The sequence below is a fragment of the Schistocerca cancellata genome, chromosome 2 (assembly GCF_023864275.1).
Source record: "Schistocerca cancellata isolate TAMUIC-IGC-003103 chromosome 2, iqSchCanc2.1, whole genome shotgun sequence".
NCBI classification, from domain to species: Eukaryota; Metazoa; Arthropoda; class Insecta; order Orthoptera; family Acrididae; genus Schistocerca; species Schistocerca cancellata.
In genome coordinates this window covers 927,772,087-927,798,439 of record NC_064627.1, presented here as the reverse complement: position 1 = coordinate 927,798,439, position 26,353 = coordinate 927,772,087, and the positions used below count along the sequence as shown (strand labels likewise).

Here is a 26,353-nt window from a genome sequence, read left to right as displayed (position 1 = left end):
AATATTGTTTTAAAGGATTATGTGTCTAAAATTTCAGGCTTTATGCAAAACTACAGGCAGTTTCCTTTACTCACCATATGGTCTGGAGGTTGCATTATCTCTTGTTTATCTGGGAGCTAAGGAAAGAACTGCTAAGGAAGTTGCTGATACTCTGCATCTACCACCAGACAAAAAAACAATTTTGGATGGTTTGAGTGATCTCCTGCATTCCATCAAGGTGCGTATAAACCATATAAGCAAAGTGCAGTCAAAACCCTTATGTTGAGTTACCCCAGCAAATTAGTTCCTAAGACATTATTGAATGGAAATATGCAAAATATGTTAGGAGATGGATTCATTTGTTTCCAAGCCTTGCTACTTTACCCAAAGAGGAAAAGTAGCTGAAGTTAATTTTTTGAGCAGCTGGAAATATGCTTATTCCAGTTCAAGTTTTCATCAGTATATATACCCAAAAATTTGTAGAATGTTATCCTGCTTGCTGATCCCTGTTTATATGCTACATCAGTTTTTGACATGGGTCTATTTCTTGTCCACAACAGAATATAGTGTGCTTTCTCAAAATTTAGGGGAGGTATGTTTTCAGAGAACCACACCACATTTTTTTAAAATAAAACCGTCATTAACAATTTCTACTGTTGCATCCTCTTTGACAGGATTTATTGTAACAGTAGTGTTCTCTGCAGAAATGACCAACTCTGCTTGGTATATGTTCATTGGAAGGCCATTCACATTGATAAGGACAGGAGTGGACTCAAATCTGAACCCTGTGGTAGCTGAAGTCAGTTTACAGCCACAAAACATTGCCAAGTCGTGGAATTTAAACTATTTCCATACATTACAGAAAAGGTATTACTAATGTCTCTGTTTCAATATTGTGAAGGGGCACAACTTCTTTCCAGTGGGTGAATCCATCTATCTTACAGAAACCTTATAGTGACTCTATTGGAAGATGGTTGAGGACTCACTAGACCATTGTCTACCACCTGAAAAAAGTCATCAACAGTGGGGGAATTTTCCAACCAGTGATTTCATATACCTTGTAATTTTAGTCTTTTGGCAAGATGTACATGTTGCAGTTCATTCTTACATATCTTTATTGGAATTAGGCAAGACAGATTTGCAAGATATGAGCTTTATTGAAGCTCTCACTAATTAATGAGCAACACTGCAATATTTCTTAAAACCATGTTCCTAATTTGTTTTTGTGCATGTGGATGTCTCGGTTGACGTGTCATGCCACACTTGAAATCCGTAGGGTATAGTCTGCTGAAACTTGATGTGAGTTCTTGAAGTTCTTCATATTTTTCTTGTGGAACAGTCATTTCCTCATATTATGTCATCTGCAATTCTTTTAGCCTAAGTAGATGATCAGCAACCTCTTTTTCTGGCTAAGTTGTACAATATAAGTCAGATGTGAATTGTGGAGTATAAGGGGAAGATAATGGAGTTGCCATGTTGAAAGCTATTAATTTTTCTGTTTAAATGCAAAAGTTAATTGGGCAATGTCTTTTGTAGACAGAAAAATACCTTACTTTTAATAGATATTTGAAATACTTTTTCACAAAATAAAGAGGGTGAAGTTCAGCATCATAAATGGGATAAGTGTTCTAGACAGTGGAGCTCTTCTTTGAAAAGGAACCCATAGGCTTCCAAATTTCAACCCATTTCTGTTGTAGGTCTGCATCTGCGGCACAGTTTGATGCATACACAAACAATATAAGCTCATACTGCACACTTGAAAAGTCAGTAGTACAACTTGGGCTAGGTTTCACTTCCATTTTTCAAACTATTCTGTTGCTTTTGGAGTCAAGCTGAATTTCCTTTTTCTGTTCTTCTTACTCCCCTTCAGACACCCATTAAGAAGATATTGGTTTTATGTAGCATGTGCTAGATAACAGTGATAGGGGTTGGATGTGCTGAGAAATGTTTATAATTGTTTCACAGTTTCTGGACGAGGTACCTTATTCTTTCAAACTTGAGACTGTTGACTTTCTGGTCTACAGTCTGCACCAAAACATAAATGGTAGTAGAAGCACATCCTTTTTTAAATTATTTCTCAATCAATTTGTGCTCCTACTATGAGAATGATGTATCTGATTCATATTTCTTTCAGCTTACACTTTAGTCTGTTGATTTGAGTGTGTGATTCATCAAATTGGAATGAAGAACCTATAGCCATTACAACTTCTGTGTTGGAGCTAAGTGAACTTAGTTAAGTGATCACATTTCCATCATTTGATATACCTTGAAGGCCATTTCACCTACTCTTTCTTCAGTGACTATCAAATTTTTTTTTTAATATTGCTGGGACATTTATCTAAACATACAATTTTAAGAACTGTTATTGCTTGTATTTTTTGTGGGTAAGATTTCATTTTTAACAACTGTTAACTTGGTTTTACATTGCCTAGCTCCAAGTCACTGAGTAATATTTTTATTTGACCTTCTCAGTCAACTTCAACACTGTTACAGTATTTTCTTTAGCCAATGAATATTTTTAGATGCAGGGCTGGCAACAAAATCCTATATGTTTTCAACAAATTGTGACTGTAATGTTATTAATACATAATTAAATTTCACAGTTTTAATTGTTATGCATGTGATACAAAATTGTACTCCACTTTCTCAAACCAAATATTGGGTTTTTGTAACCAAAGCGGTGGCAAGTTAACTGTGACCTCATCCACTTCAACTTTACCTTTAACTACAGCATTATTTTTTGTTGGCAGTGTCCATGTTTTTTTTTTTTTTTTTTTCTATAATATTGCAGTGTTCATTTGAGGGGAGTTATTCCATATATTTTAATTCTCTATTTGTAAATAATTTAATGAACAAACCACCATTTCCTTCAAAACTCTTTTATTTTCACGCAAATTTACAGATGTTTTTTGGGGAAAGAAAAACAGAGCAGGTAATAAGCAGATCAGAAAAATGCACGAACGTACTATTACGAACTGTTGGAAAAATATCCCTGCAGATCATATGCATTCAAGCAATATAACTAATAGAAGGATTTGATAAGCAGTCTTTTTTATTCAAAGTTCTCTATTCCAAATCCTACCAATTACTCACCGATAGTTTAGAAGTAGTATTAATAGATTAAAATAAAAATCCCTCTGTCACATGTTGACTTTGCAAGATTTGAAGATCTGTTACTGAAAGAAGAGTGAGTGTGCAGTATACCATTTTTTATGTTATTAGTGACTTAATGTAGTGCAAATTTCACATTTATATTACACCTGATGTCATGCATTTGTAAGTAATGAAAGATGATGATAAAGTTACTGAAAATTATAAAGAGGGTTGGGTATGGTGTAGAGCAGTGGTCACCAAACTGCAGATAGTGAGCCACATGTGGCTCTTGGGCCCCTTCATTGTGACTCTTTCGCAAAATGCCATGTGCAGGTGCTTATGTACAGTGTGCTTCATGGCCCATGCACAGAGGTCAGTTTTTGGTGGGGGGAAGTCTATTTTGAAGAAGAGATGTTAGATGGGGGTGAAGGTGAAATTGCCATTCTCTCTTGGAATTCAAACCATATGGAATCACTGCCACCTGTACTCCTTTTGCTGCTTGTGGCTACATCTTTGAAAGTGGAAGTTGGATAATGCTTCAGAGTCAGACACATGAAATAATTTTTAACATGCTGAAGTTCATGCAAAATAAAACAATGGAAGGAATATCCTTACAAAGCATGGAAAAAGTGTGTGATTGGGTGAAAGAAGACTACAATAACTATATTAATAATGAATTAACATATTAATAATGAATTAACAAGCAGTCATTTTATTTCAATGTAGAAATTACATATCATCTAAAGCACCTTAATCTTAAACTACAAGAGGAGGGAAAAACAATTTTTTTATATTAGAAGAGGAGAAAGGAAACACAGTTTTTTTTATTTTAGAAGAAGTTGTTTCATTTGAAAACAGATTATTTCTTTCTACACAAGATTTTGAAAGATAAACATTGATTCACTTTCCAAGCCACTGAAACATAATCAAGAATGTAACTCTGATATTGATGTTTGCTATTTCAAAACAACGCCTTTAAATATGAATGAAGATTTTCTCAACAGGTTTCAGGAACTAAGAAACAGCAAAGCAACATTAGCCTTTGTTGAAAGAGTCTTAACATGACTGTAAAAGAATTAAACTTTTTCTCCCTTTAAGATCAACATTGGCAACTTTGAAATGCAACTGGTAGATTTGAAGCTTGAAACTTGAATGTCTTTGTGCTGTACAGAAATATTAGAGAGAAATAAATGCAAGCTTAATGTGTGATTCAAGGATGCTTGGCCTGCTGATAATGAAGAAAAGCCTGTTGAAATGGTGATTATCCCATATGTTGGGAAGACATCAGAAAAAATTGGAAGAAAACTCTGGAAACACACTGTAAAGTGTATGTTTTGCCCACCATCCAAGATAAAAACCTTGTCACAATCAGTCAAGGATGACCTAGGACTCCAGAAACTGGGAGTCTACTTCATCCCTTACCAGTGTGGAAAAATGTATCTAGGACAGATTATCCAGATGGTACAGGTGAGATGCACTGAGCATAAACACCACAAACACAATGAACAGCTGACAAAATTCACTGAGGCAGAACACTGCATCTCCCATGAACATGCCATGAATTATGACAGCACCAAGTTGTTATAAAAATTCAACAGAGTCTGTTATTGTATTCTAGAAGAAGCTGTAGAGATCCAACTACATAAATAAACACAGTGTCTTTCAATTACACAAGACCTTGGGACAAGCCATGAGATTGATCAAAGCACAGCAACTATCTACAGGAAATCGCTCCCATCATAAAAAGTGCAAAGGGTGAGGAACTGTTGTTACCATGCTGACATAGACCAATTTTTGACGGTGACCGCAGCACTACTGAGGACCCCAGATTGACCCCCAACATCGTGCTTCCTCCATCACTGCACCAGCTCCATGCCCAGAGGCTGATGGCTGGAGCCTGTGGGAAGAGGAGAGAGGATATTATAAAGGTGGCAGCCAGCAGAAATCAATAAGTCATCAGGAACAGCTGAAGATGGCAGCTTGCCAAAATATCATGCTTTCTTGATGAAATCCAGTTGAGTACCTGAGAAATATTCAAGATCAAATAAGTGCTTTGTTCACATCACATGTAGTCTGCATTGAAAGACATTGTGAAGGAAGATATGTTGATTTTCAACACATGGAATAGTATCCTCATACTCATATAATTAGCTAAAAATAGTGTTTGCTTTCTTCCGCTATTCAGGTGTATGTACTCATGCAAGCAATCATAGTGTCATTGATGAGAACCTGAAATCATGCCTAAAATTAGAAACAACAGCATACAAACTTGATTTATCCAAGCTTTCAAAGGAGATGCAAGGCCATCACTTACATTAGTGTTTGTTAGTCATTATCATGATTTAATTTTATGGAGACTTAACAACTTAACTTTAACAATAAATAATATGATTACTAAGTATGACAACAAGTTTCATCCAACATACCTACAATGTAACTAAGTCTTAAAACCTCAACTATAGTTTCTTATATTAATTTAAGGAAATTTTTTGGAGTGAAAGATGATGTAGTGTGAGGTATTGAGAAAGGTATGTTGATATGGTTTGGTCATATAGTGACTATGAATAAAAGGAGGAAACAACCATACAAAATGAGTGTGGATGGGAAAGTTGGAAGGGGTTAAACTTGGCAAATGTACTTCAATCACTTTGAGGATTTTTTTCAGTAAAGGCCAGCTTAGGAGTTACTTTATTAAGTTAATAACAGTGTGCCTACCTATATAGTTTGTGTTTGAAAAATTTGGCTCTCAAAAGAAATTCTAGTCATTGTACGGTTGATACTTGGCCTGTTGATTAACAAGTTTGCCAACCACTGGTATTGGGTAATAAGAGACAGTACAACCTTCTGGACACTGATTCTTTCCTCTTTGTTCATCAGAACAAAACATTTGGGCCTGTTGATTCAGGCTGCTGAGAAAATGAACCAAAGATGGTCTCAAAACCCAGGTGACTGGCATAATTTGTGTTAACATGCATCAAGAATGTGGGCAATTGCTTCCTGCTTGTTAATATTCACTGACAGACGCACCTTCAGATCTGAAAAAAGTCTCTTTCAAACATATTTTGGATGTCACTGTTGTAGTTGTAGGAATTCCAGATGATTTTGGGACCACTTGCACTATCACAATCATAATCCATTGGCTACTGTCATAGTTCATTGTATGAATGTTGGAAGTTTGAACTATGTCCCTTTTCCCAATATTATCATAATGGTGATTGAGGTACTGTTAACAGCAGTGCACCAGTTTTGTAATAAGGCCTAAGCAGGTTGCTACCTACATGTTGTGTCATGCCATGATAATGTTGTGCATTTTTCATCATCTGAAATGGAATGCTGAATTGTCAGTCACCCCCTCTTATGTAAAAAGATAGAAGTTGCTTGATACCGTGTTTTGTGTATAATAGACGTGGTCATACTACTCCCAATGAAATTTTGTAACATTTTTTCAGTGTTTATCCTCCTGAGTTTTATCAATGAATGAACCACCTTTTAGCAGAAACAGCCTTCTGTTTGTCAACAAGTAATCTATATGCCATTAGTTAGTCAAGCTGTATTCACAACTGACTCTACACATTTCTCAAAAACTAGCCTAGAAAAACCACACTATTAGATGTTTCAGGCCTCTGAATAGAAGTGCGCTCCACTACCACTTAGCAATAATAAAACCGCCAACTTGTGCTGACAGAGTACCAGAGGTGGTATCACCAAAGCACCCATACAATGTGTTGGCCAAGGGGACCCTTTGCACAGATCTACTCGCTGTTGAATGTCAGCTACAGATATTCCTTACAGCTCCCATGGTACTCAAAATAGAGTACTCGTGGTGGTGAAATTTCTCTCACTGAATCTGATAAGTCATTACTGAGGATATGTGAATGTAGACTTTCCTATTATATACCACTGATGAAAAGCTCTTGGGTTGCCATTCGGGTGGCAGTGTTAGGACATGTGTATCTTAACACTGCCACTTGGGTGGAAATAGATAGCTTTTTATAATTACTGAGAATGCTTACCTCGCTTATGTTGGTTGGCAGTATATACCCATTACCTCGTACAAGGTACTGAGTAGTCCACAGACAAACTCAGGAGTAAATGCCTGTGGTCTGCCCATGGGTTTATTTGAACCTCAAAGGGACCTTGGGTACTAGATTAATCTGACACATCAAATGATTGTCACTGTGTTTACCTGTGGCCCTTCTGTAATCATGTTGTTTAGATTTCTTTGAGTGCATTTGATGGGATTTTACTGATAACATTTTGGCATCTATCAATCAGACAGATCTATGTTCTCATTGTACAACCATTACTCACTTACATGGGATTGGATAGTCCATAGACAACTTTACAGGCAAATACTGTGCAGTCTGTCCAAGGCTTCTGTAATGCCAGAATTCTGAAACCATGCTGTAATGGTCCAACAGTATGTACTTGTAATGCTACAGGGTGGTGGTGGTGGTGGTGGTGAATAGTCACACAACACAGATACAATACAAGCACATTTATATTAATGAAATGAGTGTACATGGCAAAAGCATCAAAACTAACAAAGTCATAAGGGGCAATAAAAGTCAGAGTGTTTTGTGCAAGGTCCTCATTGATTGCCAGCGCTGATGTTCGTCGAGCACAGTGACGGAGGTATGAGGTGTGGGAGTGGTGAGACTGCATGAAAATGGAGACACACATTGGCATCTGCAGCAGAGTAGTCATCAGGAAGCAATGTATACTGGATAGTGTAGAGATGGTAGTAATGGAGGCAGGCTGGCATGGAGTGGGGGTGGTAATAGCATGAATATGTTGTGATGTCCAAAGTTGGAGGAGTGAGGGTTGATGGTTGAGATCAGTTGGAGGCAAGCATGGAGTCATGATTGTGAACATCCATTGGCAGAAAAGTGGAGGTGAAAGCAGTGGTATCGATGTCTTGTGGTAATTTGACCATCTTATGGAAGTGCCGTGGGATGGAGTCATCTGCAGTCTGAAGTTTGGTAGCCTGTGTGCTGACCTTCAATGAGGGGGGCATTGTATGTCAGCTTTCTGTTGAGTTATTCAGAGAGGACGTTGTGGATGTCCAGTTGCAATTCAAACTCTGATGGTATGGAGCTGGTAGTGGGCGTTTTGACAGATGTAGCAAAGGGGAGAGCTTGGCAAGTGTTATTATCTGGTGAAGTATCTTTAGTGTCCACACATGTTTGAGTCAGTTAACAGACACTGTTGTAGATTTCATGTTTAATAATATGTAGAAAGTATGGTTCATCTCTGTGGAGGACCTTGCGTGGGCCTGAGTACAGGAGATGTAGGGCAGGTCGTACAGTGTCATCTCATAACATTATGAAGTCACAATCTTTAAGTGCTTTATGTAGAATGACTTTGTGCACCAAGTGTGGAATGCACAGAGGTATGCACAGGTAAGCAATGTGTTGCTTAGCATAAGAGACCTGTTCAGGTAGGTCTAGGGGTGTCACTGATGGTTCTTAGAGCACAAAGTCTGACATAGTTTTTGCAAGTCTTGTGGTGGTGTCAATTGCCGAATAGTCTCTATATGTTGAGGTGTGGTGCAAATGCCCAAAGAATTTACAGTTTGTCCAAATAAGATGACTTCTTTCAATCAGATTTGGAATTCATCTTCGTTGATCATCATACCTTTGTGAGAGAGGCTCTCAAGAACTTTTTGATGTGCGTACTGTGGGAGACATCGTCTGGTGATTAAATCAAGATATCATGAAGATAACCACAACAGAATGAGAATTTTAACAACAAACCGTCAATAAAACATTGCCATATTTGTGCCACATTCTTAAGCCTGTATGACGTAAACTTAAACTCAGAAAAATCAAAAGGCATGATAAAGAGCATTTTGTGAATGTCTTCTGGACACATGTCATCTTACAGTCAATGACACTAGAAATGTAAGTGTTTGCAAAATAATGGGTGAAGCCCTGGATGTTTGGTACCAGTTTTAGGGGTGAAGCCCAAGAATTGTCAGAGGGGCAAACTATCCCAGCTTGTAAGAGATCATCCGCTAGCAGTTTGGCAGCCCTAATTAATTCCAGTGGTAGCTGCCATGGTCTGTGATGTTTTTGGGAGAGGTGGTGGGGGAGAGTGGTGATAATCTTATGAACTGTTCCATCTTTTATGGCTGACTATGAATTGTTCCTTCAGGGAAATCCACAGAGTCATGGTAGAGAATGCGAGACTGAGTGATGCTGTACCGACCTTTGTGTTGGTAGATGGAGCCGGTGCTGTAATTATCTCCATAGATGGTGGTAGGGGTGGTGTCGAATCAGCATGGTGTAGAGATGTTGGTGAAGTTCCTGCTTGATGTCTTGAATTTTGTGTTGGGTGACATTGTTTTCGAGTTGTAAGTGAAAGTTTGTTGGCTCGTCGACATAACAAGTCTAGAACCAGATCAGTCTGTGCCAATAACTGATTCAGCTACATTTGCAATGATAAATGTTCGAGTGTATATGTCATTGAGGCAGAGGTCTAGTGTGCAGACCTGTTATCCATAGACACAGATGTCATATCATTTAGTGTATGGAGTTGGACAAGCCTGTACACTGGCGTTAGATGTGGCAAAGAGCGCAGAAAAGTATTGACCTCAGAACTGTTGTTGATGAGGTATAGTTGGTCACTGATGTGGTCAGGTACAAAGAGTCTTTTCTCATGAAAATGGTGGGGCATGTGTGGTCTGTCATTGTCATCATCGCTCTGGGTGTCCAGCTGTCTTAGATATCCTGCGTTGTCCACTGTGCCTCCTGTGAACCATGCATGAAGTTTGGGAAATCGCATGGTGAAGGACAAGCAGGGTCATTATAGGGTACATCTCACCAGCAAATCTGATGCTGCATGGGCACAGTGCAGTCAGTGGCCTTCTGCACGGGTGCAGGCATGGGTGTGATGTGGTTGGTGGTGTTCAGCACAAGTGCGAGTGTGATATAGTCGTTGATGCTCTGGACAGGGGTGATACATATGGAGGGTAAGTGAGGGTTTGTTGTGGCAGTGCAAAGTTATGGCTCTGAATGAGTACAGTGATGTCAAGATCCATGGATGGCAGATGGGTTCAGCTTGGCTTGTGGTAGGTGGGAGTTCAGTTGTGGGTCATTGTAGTTGCAAGTCATGCTCAAAAACTTTGTCATAAGTGACGTGATGGATTTGTTCCTCCGGAGAGCAATGAGGTGGTGGAGAAAAGCAGTTTTCAAAGTCTTATATTTTTTTCTGGCAGAGGAGATGAGTATGATATCACTTATTGTATCTGCATGGTCCTCCATATGGCTAAGCATAGTGATGAATTTCATACCATCACTGACAACTTCACTTGAAGTAAAAATGCTGTTGACAGGGGTGAACCACAAAGTTGATGTAGCCAAAAAAGAGGTAGCTTAAGATGTGTGCTGTGCCCAGTAGGCACAGGTGCTGTCCATGGCACCTGGCATCGTGGCACAACTACCTCTGTCCAACGACATAAATTGAGTAGCACAATGAGGGCACAACGGAAGCACTGCAGTTATGCATTAGATGGAAATGTTCAAATTATTTATGAACATAGTCATCAGAGTCACCAGTGTAGTGCTATAAGTAAAGACAGAAATGATGATGAACAGTCACACAAAACTGATACAATATAGTATAGTACATTTTTATTAATAAGAGGAGCATACCTGTCAGAAGCACCCAAACTGAACAAAGTCATAAGCCAGACTGAGAGTCAGAGAGTTTTATACAAGGTCCTGGTTGACTGCCAGCTATGATTTTTCTCCACACAGTGTTCCCAAGTGATCATACACTATTGTGACACAGAACATAACCTGGAAACACATTGGCTCCTTGTTCACTTTTGAGCGATCTGTCATGATTTTTGTAGTACTTTATTACCAATGATTGCTGACCCTGATCCATCAAAATTGTCCATCTCCATATCCTTTATGATTCCAAAACAGAGTAACGACAATCTTTTCAGTACTGCTTGTGTACTTTAACTTTTTTTTTGCTGGGGGGGGGGGGGGGGGGGGGGGGGGGAGTGAATGTGCAAATAGTGTTGTAATTGTTCTTTTTTTATTTTTGCTCAATAGTAGAAACCCAATTATGATGATACGAACATAATGACAACACAACACCCAGTCCCCAAGTGTAGAAAATCTGCGACCTGGCCAGGAACCGAACCTGGGTCATAATTGTTCTTTGTTTCCAAAAGCGTTGAAACGCATCCATGTTATATCACTTCTCACATTTTTTCCCACAGTGGCCTCACCTTCCTCAAGTTAATGCAGCACAAATCTAAAAACATTCACTGAGCTTTATAGCTCACCATCATCTTCCTAAGCACTAAACATCCAGGAGACACACAGTTTACTGCAGGAAAGGTAATTTGTAACCATTTTAGCCATGAAGGTCTGCACGATGAGGGCAGCAAATTATAGTAAAGTACATAATAATAGTTTCATGTGTCATTCACTTTTGGTCACAGTTTTCTGTCCCTCACAATAATAACCAAGAATGATTGTTATACCTCCCTTGATTTTTCGAATGATTCTTGCACAATTTGAGTCTTGAATATGGCTGTTGGTACTACAAAAATTGATTAATCTCACGCAACTAATTCTTGGCAAGATGCTTGATTGTTGAGATCATGTTGACAGATTCACTGAAAAGCCCCAAGTAAGGCACCATATGCCATGTGTGGATAACAATATGTGAGTTGCTGATCATGTATGATTAACTCTCTCATCTTTCTTCATACATCACATCCTGTAGCAACTTCATCAGGGGTTTATGGAATTATTGGACTGTTAAAAATGACATTAGTAATATTGTATACCTGTGAAACAGTGATACTTTCTAATTTTCTTGTCTTAACTGCAGTGCACTGATGGATTCATGCTTCATACTGCCAGCAAGATGTATATCCATAACAAGTTTACCATTATGGAGAGTTTTTTAGCAGATGCAGTGAGACTTTTAGCAGAAGCTGAATTGGTAGACTTTGAAAATGAACCAGATAAAGCTAGAACAATTGCTAATGAATGGGTGCAAAAGAAAACTGACAATAAAATCAAGAATTTCATTGCTGATGGTAAGTGCTGTTGAATTGATGGACTACCTTACCTCACACTTTTCATATGTCCCCACTACCAAAAGTTCAGTGAATTAAGGGAAGGAGGACAGTCATGCCATTGTACTAGAACTTGACAATCAATCTATCGTCTTGGGAAGGTGACATCCAAAACTGATGTACATCCTAACTGAGGTGGGTTGGGCTGCTTCTTGCATGAGGCAGATGATGCAGTGGATTGCTAGAGGCATATTTTCCAGTAACAAAAACAGCGTGTCCCTCAAGAATTTAAAGTATACTGATCCATCCAATCATGCACAGGACATTAATCTGTGGGGATACTTGAGAAGTGTGGTTTACATTACTAACATTAATGATATCAGTGATCTGTAACAGCATATCCATAATGCTCCATGCAGCTGATTGAAAGGAAACAGTTATCATTGAATAACTTTGGTTGTCCATTTTGAGACATTGCTATGTATTCATTGCTGTTTATGGAAGACCGTTTGAGCATATGGCTATTTTGTGTCACATAATGCTGTAGTCTGTAACTGAGAAATAATGCTTATTGTGACATGTACATAGGAATATTTTGCCTTGTTTCATTCTAGGAACCAATCCTGATTATTGTTATGAATGTTAAGAAACAATCCATATTACCAACTAAAAATGAATTTAGGTTTACATATGGAACATACTAGCCACATCTTTCATGTATTTAATTAAAATATGCAGGCTGTTTTTATATCCATGTACGATAATATGTATGGTTGAAATTATCTTTACACTAATTAGTCAATATGCTGAACAGTTCTCCCACATTTCTTTTAGTTGCCTCTTCCATGTAAATTTTTTTTACAAGGCCTTCCCAATTATCAACCAAATTTCTTGAACTTGGATACAATACCATAAAGAAGATACCGGTATCATTTCTCTGCATGTGACCTACACTAGAAGCAGTAACAATATTTGGAAAAAAATAAATAAATAAATAAAATGACTACACATTATGCAGGAACATCATCAAAGATCTTAGAATCTTAAATTGTGTTTCCAATATAGTTGCTATTTAATCATATTTGTCGCTGATAAAAGTTGTTTATGTAAGTGCACTACAGAACACAGCAATATTTTCTTGCATATTTTGCCTCCTTTCTAGAATTCAGAGTCAGTTTCAGCATTAAAGTGCAAAGATTTCCAACAAACTTTCATCAGACATCATTTACCTTTTCTCCTTAAAGATTAGGATAGGAAAAAGCCTGTTTCATTGCCAAATTATTCCTTAGGCTTCTTATATCTTTTTTCCTTTTCATGCATATATCATTATTGCTGCTGGTAATCTATATCCACGCATCCTTTGCAAATTTTCACACTGTCGTCTGTGTTTGTACTCTATAGTTATTTCACACATATTTATAAATTTATTCAGCTCAAATTTTTAAAGTGTTTTATTTTTAATAACTCTGTTTCTTCTTACTGACCACTTTTATATAAATGCCTATGTTGTTGCTTTGTCAACAGAAATATGCAAATCATATCCTGTTACTATCTTGTTTAAAATAAAGAGTGCAAACTGTAGTCTATCTCCACTATCCCATATAATGGATAGAGCATCAGCATAGAGCAAAGTATGTATTGAAATATTTTTCTGCACAGAAATCTCTGGATGGACCTACTCATTTATTTATTTATTTATTTATTTCTTGTTCCGTAGATCCAGTTAGTGAGTCAATCACAAGGATATGGAACGTGTCAAATTGTACAGGTTTCAATTTAAACTTACAATAAATACAAGGGCAATTCAATGGCAAATTGTACTCATCAGACATAAAGTGAGAAACTGGAAATCTATACAGATTCGAATGAAAATTTTGAGCTACCGTATTAAACAGTCCTTCTATAAATTATCTGGTTATCTAGGTTTGAGGACTGAAGGTTCCTGTTATCTGCATAACAAGCAGTAATGTACATTGTAAACAGGTTGTTACTCTTACAAAATGTAGAGAACTGTTATTCTTTTTAAGAAATATAAATATCATAATGTGAATTTAAAGCTGACAGCAAGAGACAAACCTAAATTAAAAATCAGTAGCTTTTCAAAAGTAATGATATGGCAGCTAATTTTAAAGTGTTACATTTAGCTTGCATAACCAGACACTGTAGTTACTGTTTATCAAAAGGACATCTTTTTGTATTAAGTCCAAGATTTAATACATCAAGAATCCATCCAGCTGTTAATGAGGAATGCAACTATTTTTATGTGTAAACAGTGTAAAAAAGTAAATTTTATTCATTTACAAGCACTTTTGTGTAACAAATTTATTCCAAACTTAAGAATTTATTCCTACAGTGACTGAGACAATTGTCAGATGCAGACTAGGGCATATCTAGAAGATAAGGCCTGTCCACCTCACTGAAAAACTATTTTTTTCAGGTGCTCTGGATCCCATGACACGTTTAGTCTTGATAAATGCTGTTTATTTCAAAGGAAAATGGGAACATCCTTTTTCTAAGCATAGCACTTTCCCTATGCCATTCTATACGTCTTCATCTCAATCTAAGGAGGTGCCAATGATGCAACAAGAAAGAGAATTTATGTATGCCAACTTGCCAGAACTAGAAGCACAAGTACTTGAACTTCCATATCAGGTAACATTTTTAAAGTTATGTGAAATTAAAATAATATTATCTAATTGTGCCTTTAAAATTTGAAAATACAAAAGTACTACAACATACATTATGAAGACCTTTGTATATTAATAAATAGAATATAAATATCTGTGTTATTCTCATAATTCCTTTTTCCTGTTCTTAGCTATGCAGTGTCATGGAAGCACATCTGTTCTGCAGTACACATGTTTTATGTCCTTGCAAGGTGTGCAGTCCAGCTATGTGACATAAATTACACCACTGTCAGGAAAGGAATTGTTAATCAGAAAACACATATCATATCTATACCCTTCTATATTAGTAAAATAGTTTTTAATAAGGCTCCCCAGCCTTACCTCTACCTGCATGAAAGATTAAAAAGTCACATCTCTGTCTCTGTTGATCACTGCCTTGTTACAGTTGCCACAAGAAATTCCAAGATGCAACCACTTGAAGTGGAGCGTTACAACCATTTTTTGATCACTATCAACATGGCATCCTAGCCAGTCAATAACAAACAAAATGTTCAACCACAACTCAAATTTACTGAATCAATATCTAACTTTCATCACTGATTACCGTGGTTCACCATAAACAGCATCCAAATTTACTTTTATCTTGTCACATGTATTCCCATATAAAAGGAAACAGTGAATCACTGAACAAATCTGTACTTTTTACATCTCAGCAAAAAATGACTGACAGATCCAGACTACATTAAATGCATTCACAGTTGCAAATATGAAAAACCATCAGATGTGTAATGGAATGACGACAATGAAAATTTGTGCCAGACCGTGAGTCAAACCCAGATTCCCTGCTTATTGTGAGCCTTACCATTAGGATAGCTGAACATGACTCACAGCCAGACCCAAACTTCCACATGTCATCAGCCATGTGCCTATAACCTGTACTCGTACATCCATTATGTATATTCGCATACAGGGAAGACAATTTACTGGAAAGTCACTTACCCAGTGTCAGCGGATAAGTATGATATTGCAATGCCCTTGTTATTCAGAACTATGATTCAATGTTTCATTCCTTCTGGCACTGATTGAGGGAAGATGTGTATTAACCATACAGGGAATTAATAGATTCTTGTTCTTGGCCTCCCATCGTATTTAATTTTGGATCTATCCAAGATCTTCTTAAGTGCTATGGTATAATAATATAATAAATATAATATTGTCATGTGATGAGGGCCTCCCATTGGGTAGACCGCTCGCCCGGTGCATGTCTATCGATTTGACGCCACTTCGGCGACTTGTGCGTCGATGTGCTATGGTGTTATCAAGTGTAGAAAGCATATACTAAATGTATTGTTTATTTGTTGAGTATTGTTCAACACATACAAAGTGATTTAAGGTGAGACTTCTTTATTGAACATAACATTCTGCAATATTTAAGGCAGAATAGAATACTGCCTGGACATCTGGATTCCAAATGGACTGATTACCACTGAGAGCCTGCACATAGCCCATCTTTGCAAACTGAGAAATGTCCCACCAGCATACTCATTATTTTTTTAGATTAATTTCATTTCTAGTTTCTGGAAACTTGTGCTTGGCTAGCATATTCTCTCTACAAGAGTTTGTTGTATACATTACTGCTGGCAGTCTTTTTATAACTTCTGTACCCTTATCACTAACTCTTCCATCTGTGTCTGCCTGAATCAAAATTTATGTTTGTTTGTCCATACAGTTTCTTCCATATTCCTTATTCCCACATTGGATTTATATTCAAGAGGACAGTGATTCAAGTGCCTTACTGGCAGTTCTGGTTCAAGTTTTCTTTGGTTTCCAAAACTGCTTAAGCTAAATTCCAAGTGGTTCCACTTAAAAGAAAACAGCCAATTTCCTTCACCATCCTTCTCATTTATGAGCTTGCTCTCCATCTCTAATGACATCATTGGTGATGGGGTGATAAATCCAATTCTACCTTCGCTTCTTCCATTCAGAATTCTCTTTGTAACATTCTCATCTGTACTGTATCTCTGGCCCAGAAACTTGGCAGACTCATCTATTATTCCTTGCTTAATTCAGTTCTCCTTTGATCTATATTTTACATTCACTATAAATACATTGTTGTCATATTGAGGTTATCAAGAGATTATTTTGTACATGAATACAATAATACTGTTATTTATTTTCAGATATCTTTAAATTTGTTTATGATTTTCTATTTGTTTTTTGTAGGATAATCAACTGAGTATGTTGGTGATTTTGCCTAATCAAATTGATGGAATTAATGAGCTGGAAAATAAAATCATGAAAGTCAATCTTCATCAAATATCAGACAAACTAAATCCCATGAAAGTAAATGTTTTGTTGCCTAAATTTAATATAGAAAAGGAAATGCATCTCGATGAAATACTGAAACAGGTATGGAAATTGCTTTGTAATTGATCCATCAAAATCTCATGTTATTTATTGTAGCTTATATATTATTTGCATGGACAAATTGATAGTTACTGAACACTAATAACTGTTTAAGTACTAGATACCTATTTATAATGGCTATGACTTGTGATGCTGTGAACAGAGATTTGTGTTTCTTGGTTATAGATAACGTGATAATTTCAGAAAATCTGGCTAGCATTATTTTTTCAATTATCCCCTCAATTCGCACACTTCCCAGTGTTCACTGTTGTCACCCCAGTTTCAACTTAAAGACAAGGAGCAAAATTACACATTGTGTTATTATATTGTGACTGTGGAAGTGCAAGAATTCCAGAACATTTGAAAAGTCATCTAAAAAAAATCTGCTTTACACAATATTATTTTGTTTTGAACAGAATGGATGGTGTCTTGAAGGGAGAATATAAGATGAACATCAACAAAAGCAAAACGAGGATAATGGAATGTAGTCGAATTAAGTCGGGTGATGCTGAGGGAATTAGATTAGGAAATGAGACACTTAAAGTAGTAAAGGAGTTTTGTTATTTGGAGAGCAAAATAACTGATGATGGTCGAAGTAGAGAGGATATAAAATGTAGACTGGCAATGGCAAGGAAAGTGTTTCTGAAGAAGAGAAATTTGTTAACATCGAGTATAGATTTAAGTGTCAGGAAGTCATTTCTGAAAGTATTTGTATGGAGTGTAGCCATGTATGGAAGTGAAACATGGACGGTAAATAGTTTGGACAAGAAGAGAATAGAAGCTTTTGAAATGTGGTGCTACAGAAGAATGCTGAAGATTAGATGGGTAGATCACATAACTAATGAGGAAGTATTGAATAGGATTGGGGAGAAGAGAAGTTTGTGGCACAACTTGACCAGAAGAAGGGATCGGTTGGTAGGACATGTTCTGAGGCATCAAGGGATCACCAACTTAGTATTGGAAGGCAGCGTGGAGGGTAAAAATCGTAGGGGGAGACCAAGAGATGAATACACTAAGCAGATTCAGAAGGATGCAGGTTGCAGTAGGTACTTGGAGATGAAGAAGCTTGCACAGGATAGAGTAGCATGGAGAGCTGCATCAAACCAGTCTCAGGACTGAAGACAACAACAACAACATTTTGTTCATATTTGCTGAATAATAGTTTATTCACTTTTGCCATATTATCCCAGAAGGCAAACCCATAGGACACACCAGGGCAAAGACAGCATCTCAAGCCTTTGCAGTACTACTCCCCTTCCAGTGATGTGAGTCTAACCCTGAGTGTCCTGTTATTCCCCAGTAATGGCTGGGAACAGGTTTGGTTATTCCAGAGTCCTGAGCTGATGGCTGACCAGCACCATTAATGTTCCGATTCTCTGGGACCAAGTGCCGTGGGTTTCAACTACGTGCCAGACGGCATGGAACTCAATGACCACTAGAGGTCTCTGCAGCAGTTGCGCTGTACGCCGTGACTGCGCGTGCTCCTGGCCCTGAGTCTAACGTGAGCGCACCATGGTGGAGCATGTGGTCCCAGAGGCCAATAGCGACATACCCTGTCATGTATTTAGGTGGCTGCCTCTCACTCAGCTAGGCAGTCTGGTAGTCACGTTGAGTCGGTTGATATCTCGCTTACCGACATCTTGTTTACATTGCATGTGCTTACTTCCCGTTTATGAGTGGATGTTGTATCGATTTTTTAAGGTTATCTCTTGTGACCCCGTTGTTAATACTTTGTTGTTGATCTTGGTGTCTGGCTCGGTTGCTGGTCGTCGTGCTTGTCCTTCCATTCGCACTCATCCGTCTTGTTTCTTCGCGGGCCGCTCCCATTCGGTCCCGCCGTGTTTTCGCTTGTGGAAACCCTGTGACCATTCCTGTCGCAGATACAACATTTTGGCAATGATATAAATGGTAATAGTTGTTAGCATGGATGATAAGTTGATATGTCATCTGGAACAACAGCAGCAGCTCATGCAGCTGCAGCAGCTCCAGTTAGACATCTTACAAAAGTCAATGTAGCTGCTATCAGACAGAGCTGGTGCCCGGGATGCATTACCACAACTACTTCAGAGTCCTCAGGTGTCCGATACTATCCCACATCCACCATTGTTCCCGCCATTTAATGGTGCTAAAGAAGACTGGGTAACATACTTACATCGGCTGAAACAACATTTCACTGCTTTTCAAGTCACGGATGACCCCTTGCAGCGGTCGTTGTTTTAGTGTCTCTCCCCAGACACATTCTTTCTTCTCCGCAGTTTGGCACCCTTGTCCAATCTTGTGGCTATCTCTTTCCAGGAGACATGTCTTTTGCTGACAAACTATTATTCACTGCGCTACCATGTGGTCACCTCTTGGCTAGAGTTTCACCAGTGCCTGGTCAATTGTATCGTTCCTGGGTCACGGACTTGCAGGGTCTCAGCCATCGATGCAATTTTACATGCAGTGTAAGGCTTCATATGCAGACTCCGTGATCCGAGGTGTGGTGGTTCAGCTGGCTTCCAATCCTGAGGTCCACACTGCAGCATTGAAACTCGATAATCCCTCATTGGAAGATGTTCTCCACATTGCCCACTCATTTGAAATTGCTCAGGTGGCTAATGAGCATCTCATGGCACAGCTGCCAGTGGTGGTGATCAATGCTTCTCTGCAGGTTCCGCCCTCGCGACGTAGACATGGCCCGGCCGACAGAGGCCAGCACCGTCAGTACTCCTCTTTGTCTGATATCTCTAAGGCATGAGAGCCTCCGGTCACCCCTCGTCACTGGTCGCAGGGCCCCCTTCCATTTTGCCCACAGTGCTTTACCACACATTCTCGAGCTGATTGCCACTATTGCTGGAAGATGTACACTCTGTGTGAGGAGGAGGGCCACATCCGATCTATTTGTCGTAGTTGCTCGACTCACTCCCATCCTGCCCCAACTGGCCCTCAGGATACCGTCCATTCTCTGCAGTCGGATGACCTGTCAGCGTGGAACCTTTTCCTCATGCTCCACCTTTTCAATGAGGATGTCAGTTTTCAGGTCGGCACTGAGGCCACCGTCTCCCTGATTAATATTGTGACATATACCCACGTGGGTTCCCCTGCATTGTCACCTCCCTCTTGGTGTTTGGTCACCTATGGTGATGGTTCCATTCCACTTTGTGGGCAGTTCATCATCCAGGTGACATACAAACATGTTCCCTGGCTCCTTACCCTATTTGTCAACAACCATCCATCGGCTTCGAATATTTTTGACCTGGATGCATTTCAAATGTTTGACATTCTCAATTTCCGGTGAAGTTAAGGTCATCTCCACAGTTGTTCCTTTTCAGGACTTGGACAATCTGTGCTCAGTTCTTGCATCATTATTTGCAACGGAACTCAGGTGTGCTTCATGTTTTCAGGCACACATCATACTTCGGCTGGATGTGCAGCCTTGCTTTTTCTGGTTGAGACCCATTCTGGTGGCCTTACGGCCAGCAGTCAAGCAGGAATTTGATCAGCTCTAGGCTGCTGGCATCCAAGAGCCTGTGATATACAGTGCTTGGTCAACATCACTGGTGGTCATATGGAAACCCAATGGGTCCCTTCGGCTGTGTGGGGACTTCGGCACTACTGTCAATGCTCAGTCCTTAATAGACACTTACCTCATTCCCTGATAGGAAGACCTTTTCGCCAAGCTTGTGGGGGGTGAGTACTTTTCTAAGATTGACCTGGCTGAGGCATACCACCAGTTACCCTTCAATGCTGATTCCCAGAACATCATGGTTATCAACACACCTTTCAGATTATACAAGTGCCTTCCATTTTGTGTCTCTTCAGTGCTGGCAATTTTCCAGTGGTTTCTGGAGCAGCTTATGCAGCCTATACCAGCCTGCATGAATTATCTGGATGACATCTTGGTCACAGGGCGTTCCCACCAGGAACATTTGCACGACCTCAGCACCTTATTTCATGCTCTGCAATATGCAGGTTTACGCTGTTGGCTGGACAAGTGTTGCTTTTTCAACCGGGAGTGGAATACTTAGGCCACTGGCTTAGCAAAGATGGCATTCGCCCTTTGTATCACAATGTCAATGCCATTGAGACCCTTCCTCATCCCAAGGACTTATCTGAACTCCAGGTGTTTTTGAGCAAGGTTACTTATTACTTGAAGCTTTTACCCCAAGCTGCCTCCATTGCTCAACACCTCCATCACTTGCATCACAAAGGGGTGACTTTTGATTGTTCTCCTACCTGTGACCAGGCTTTTCTCCAGAATGAGATTTCCACCCCGCAGCAGAGTGTGCACTGATGTGAAACTTCCTGGCATATTAAAACTGTGTGCCGGACCGAGACTCAAACTTGGGACCTTTGCCTTCCGCGGGCAAGTGCTCTACCATCTGAGCTATCCAAACATGACTCACGCCCCATCCTCACAGCTTTACTTCTGCCAGTACCTCGACTCCTACTTTCCAAACTTCACAGAAGGTGAAGGGTAGCTCAGATGGTAGAGCACTTGTCCATGAAAGGCAAAGGTCCCGAGTTCAAGTCTCAGTCCAGCACACAATTTTAATCTGCCAGGAAGTTTCAGGCTTTTCTCCATTTAAAGACAATGCTGAAGTCCGCCTCTTGCCTTACTACCTTCTCTCCAGACTGCCCCTTGGTTGTGGCATCTGATGCACGGCATACGGCATTGGGGCAGTCCTGGCACATCGGAATACTGATGGCTCAGAACAGCCCATAGCTTATGCATCTAAGACCCCAGCACAACAGAACTACTCCCAGATTGAAAAGGAGGCCCTGGTGATAGTGTTCGCCATCTAAAAATTTCACATCTATCTCTTTGAGGCAAAGTTCACCCTCCTGACAGACCACAAACCCTTAGTTACGTTTTTAGGATCCCACTCTCGCCTTCCAGAGAGGACGGCTCAATGTCTCCAGCGCTGGGCATTATTTTTATGGAATTACATGCACACCATCCAGTATAAGCCCACCGCCCACCATGCTAATGCGGACACTTTGTCACGTCTCCCAGCAGGCCTAGATCCTGCGTTTGACAAACAGGAGGTCCTTTGCTTTCAAATTGATTCTACCCATTGGAACGTGCTGGACAGTGTGCCTCTTATGGCTGCTCACATTGCCACAGCTACGCACCGCAACCCTATCTTGTGGCAGGTTCTCCGCTACATGGTCCGTGGTTGGACCTCCTATATTACTCGTCGGATGTGGACCACCCTGAGCCCCTGGCACCACCTGTCCCACAGGCCCTCTGTGGTTGATGATGTCCTTCCGTTGGCCACGGAGTCGGATACCCATCGGGTGGTTATCCATCTGGATTTTTGACATCACATGCTCAGTTTGTTACACTGCGGCACTAGGGTATGTCCCGCGTGAAAGTTTTGGTTTGCTGGCACGTGTATTGGCCCAGTGGCAATATTGACCACTTGGTCCACAGGTGCACTGTGTGTGTGCTTCACCAGGCAAGACCCCCTCACTCATTCGCACCCTGGCCTGTGGCTCGCCAGGCCTAGGATCACATCCATCTCAATTTTGTGGGCCCATTCTTGGGGTCCATGTGGTTACTTATTGTTGATGCCTACTCTAAATACCCGTATGTCATCCACATGGCGTCCACCACTACAGAGGCCACACTCATGGCCCTGGCCCAAGTTCTCACCATTGAGGGACTGCCTCACACATTGGTCTCTGATAATGGCCCCCAATTCACAGTATCCTCATTCCACGACTTCTGTCTGGCCAACGGTATCAAACATACACTCCTGGAAATGGAAAAAAGATCACATTGACACCGGTGTGTCAGACGCACCATACTTGCTCCGGACATTGCGAGAGGGCTGTACAAGCAATGATCACACGCACGGCACAGCGGACACATCAGGAACCACGGTGTTGGCCGTTGAATGGCGCTAGGTGCGCAGCATTTGTGCACCGCCACCGTCAGTGTCAGCCAGTTTGCCGTGGCATACGGAGCTCCATCGCAGTCTTTAACACTGGTAGCATGCCGCGACAGCGTGGACGTGAACCGTATGTGCAGTTGACGGACTTTGAGCAAGGGCGTATAGTGGGCATGCGGGAGGCCGGGTGGACGTACCGCCGAATTGCTCAACACGTGGGGCGTGAGGTCTCCACAGTACATCGATGTTGTCGCCAGTGGTCGGCGGAAGGTGCACGTGCCCATCGACCTGGGACCGGACCGCAGCGACGCACGGATGCACGCCAAGACCGTAGGATCCTACGCAGTGCCGTAGGGGACCGCACCGCCACTTCCCAGCAAATTAGGGACATTGTTGCTCCTGGGGTATCGGCGAGGACCATTCACAACCGTCTCCATGAAGCTGGGCTACGGTCTCGCACACCGTTAGGCCGTCTTCCGCTCACGCCCCATCATCGTGCAGCCCGCCTCCAGTGGTGTCGCAACAGGCGTGAATGGAGGGACGAATGGAGACATGTTGTCTTCAGTGATGAGAGTCGCTTCTGCCTTGGTGCCAATGATGGTCGTATGCGTGTTTGGCGCAGTGCAGGTGAGCGTCACAATCAGGACTGCATACGACCGAGGCACACAGGGCCAACACCCGGCATCATGGTGTGGGGAGCGATCTCCTACACTGGTCGTACACCACTGGTGATCGTCGAGGGGACACTGAATAGTGCACGGTACATCCAAACCGTCATCGAACCCATCGTTCTACCATTCCTAGACTGGCAAGGGAACTTGCTGTTCCAACAGGACAATGCACGTCCGCATGTATCCCGTGCCACCCAACGTGCTCTAGAAGGTGTAAGTCAACTACCCTGGCCAGCAAGATCGCCGGATCTGTCCCCCATTGAGCATGTTTGGGACTGGATGAAGCGTCGTCTCACGCGGTCTGCACGTCCAGCACAAACGCTGGTCCAACTGAGGCACCAGGTGGAAATGGCATGGTAAGCCGTTCCACAGGACTACATCCAGAATCTCTACGATCGTCTCCATGGGAGAATAGCAGCTTGCATTGCTGCGAAAGGTGGATATACACTGTACTACTGCCGACATTGTGCATGCTCTGTTGCCTGTGTCTATGTGCCTGTGGTTCTGTCAGTGTGATCATGTGATGTATCTGACCCCAGGAATGTGTCAATAAAGTTTCCCCTTCCTGGGACAATGAATTCACGGTGTTCTTATTCCAATTTCCAGGAGTGTATCTGTAGCTCACCTTTCCAACCTCCCTCCATGGCACAGCGGAGAGGCTTGTCCGCACATTTAAACAACAGTTGACAAAGGTGGTCGTAATAGCTCCAACCATGTAGGCCCTCACCCTGTTCTTGAGCACATATCGCACCATGCCAATTGACAGACATAGTCCAGTGGAGCTCCTCCATGGGTGACAGCCATAAACACTGCTCCGTTTGCTGATGCCATCACCCTCCCACCCCCGCTCCTGGCCCTCTCAGCGTTACTTCCCCGGAGCGGCCATGTGGGCCCATATGTACGGGAGCAAGGTGAGTTGGACGCCCACCATGGTCGTTGTGGCCCATGGGCAATGCGTAATGTCAGTGCAGATGTTGAAAGGGTTGGAGCGCCGCCATCATAACCAGCTCTGCCCGCATACCCCCACGGGCCTCCCACCACCGCCTCCTCCTACACTCCCTCCTTCGGGTACAGACGTGGTCCCCGAGTCACTACCACTGCCCCTGATTGCTGCCTCTCAATGAGCATGCCACCAGCCCTCCCCATCCCCAGGTGCATTGGAGGTTCCCTCCGATGCCCTGGCCTCTGGGTCAGCCGTCATGGACACCTCGGATGTCCCTTCCTCCCCGACAACATCAGTTGACACACCTGGGTCTTCTCACATCTGCCGCCCACCGCGGGACTGACCAGGCATTTTCGCCCCTGCACACAAGTTTCAGGGAGGATGGATGTGGTACTGAGTGCCGCAAGTTTCAAATCCACACCAGACAGCATGGAACTCGATGACCACTACAGGTCTCTGCAGCAGTCGTGCCATACGCCGTGACTGCATGCGCTCCTGGCCCTGAGTCTAATGTGAGGGCGCCACTGTGGAGTTCGCTTACAAACATCTTGTTTAGTTGCGTGTGCTTACTTCCTGTTTATGAGTGGATGTTGTTTTGATCTCGTGAGGTTATCTCTTGTGACCCTGTTGCTAATACTTCGTTGTTGATCTTGGTGTCTAGCTCAGTTGTCCGTCGTCATGCTTGTCCTTCCATTCCCTTTCATCCATCTTGTTTGTTGGCAGGCCGCTCCCATTTGATCCTACTGCATTTTCATTAGCGCCAACCCCGTGACCGTTCCTGTCTCGCTTACAACAGATTCCATTAACTTCTGGGCATGCTTCAGTGAGCACTGTTGGGCTAACTCTGAGGAGTGGCCTTCCTTGCTCTCCTAAATGTTGACATGACCAGGTATTCTTAATTAACTTCTAATTCATGAAAACTTTTTCACATGGCAATAACTTGAATTTTCATTCATATCTTGAACATCATCTGCCTCTCCCTGTGGACTTCCCTATCACTGAAAGTTGTAAAAAGCACCCAACAGAGACAGCATTATGACAGGCAGTGTTTATAACATGGCCATTGGGATTTACTTTAAAAGATGTCAATTTATTGAAAATATGATCGTGAAGACATCAGACCTCCGAAAAGCTACGACAAACGAAATGTAAACAGAGCTCATTACCAGAAGCAAATCACTATTTATCAAACCACGATGAATTCCAGTTGCTTAACTAGAGCTTTTTAAGAGAAATTCTTTTGACAAACAGAACTCCAGAGTAAACATAGGTACAGTAGGAAGAACTACTAGCTACATGTGTTTGCCTGAATTGTCCCTGAGTTGCAGCCCAACTGGGGAGAGGGCCTGCGTTAAGTGAAGTTGAGAGGACCACTGGTGAGCTGGCCCTAATGCAGGTAGGGCACATAAAAAAGGTGAGGTGTAGGTTGGGAGGATAGGAAGATTAAACAAAGATAGATTAATCAACAGAGGGATTGGAGTAGAGTGAAGTGCGAAGAGTGGGAGGGATGGGAGAAATGAGAACAGGGGTAGAATGTGTGGTGTAGTGACTAGCAGAGATTGAGGTCAGGAGATTTACAAGATCAAAGATTGTGTTGTAAGTACAGTTACCAATTATGCAATTGAAAGAAACTCTTATTGAGGGAGCAGGGAGTGGATGCACAGGTTATGAAGCAGCCACTTAAGTTGAGCATGGTGTGCTCAGAAGTGTGA

At 41.3% G+C, this 26,353-nt stretch overlaps 1 protein-coding gene across 2 annotated transcripts in view; it reads left to right on the top strand.

The window, feature by feature from the left end:
* The window catches only part of LOC126162879 (ovalbumin-related protein X-like), a 143,792-nt gene that overhangs the window by 105,096 nt on the left and 12,343 nt on the right, over window positions 1–26,353 (top strand). For both annotated transcript variants that reach the window (XM_049919672.1, XM_049919673.1), the window contains exons 3-6: window positions 38–217; window positions 11,929–12,139; window positions 14,556–14,770; window positions 16,969–17,154. In XM_049919672.1, coding sequence (XP_049775629.1) covers window positions 38–217; window positions 11,929–12,139; window positions 14,556–14,770; window positions 16,969–17,154 — 792 coding nt within the window. The remainder of the gene's footprint in view (window positions 1–37; window positions 218–11,928; window positions 12,140–14,555; window positions 14,771–16,968; window positions 17,155–26,353) is intronic.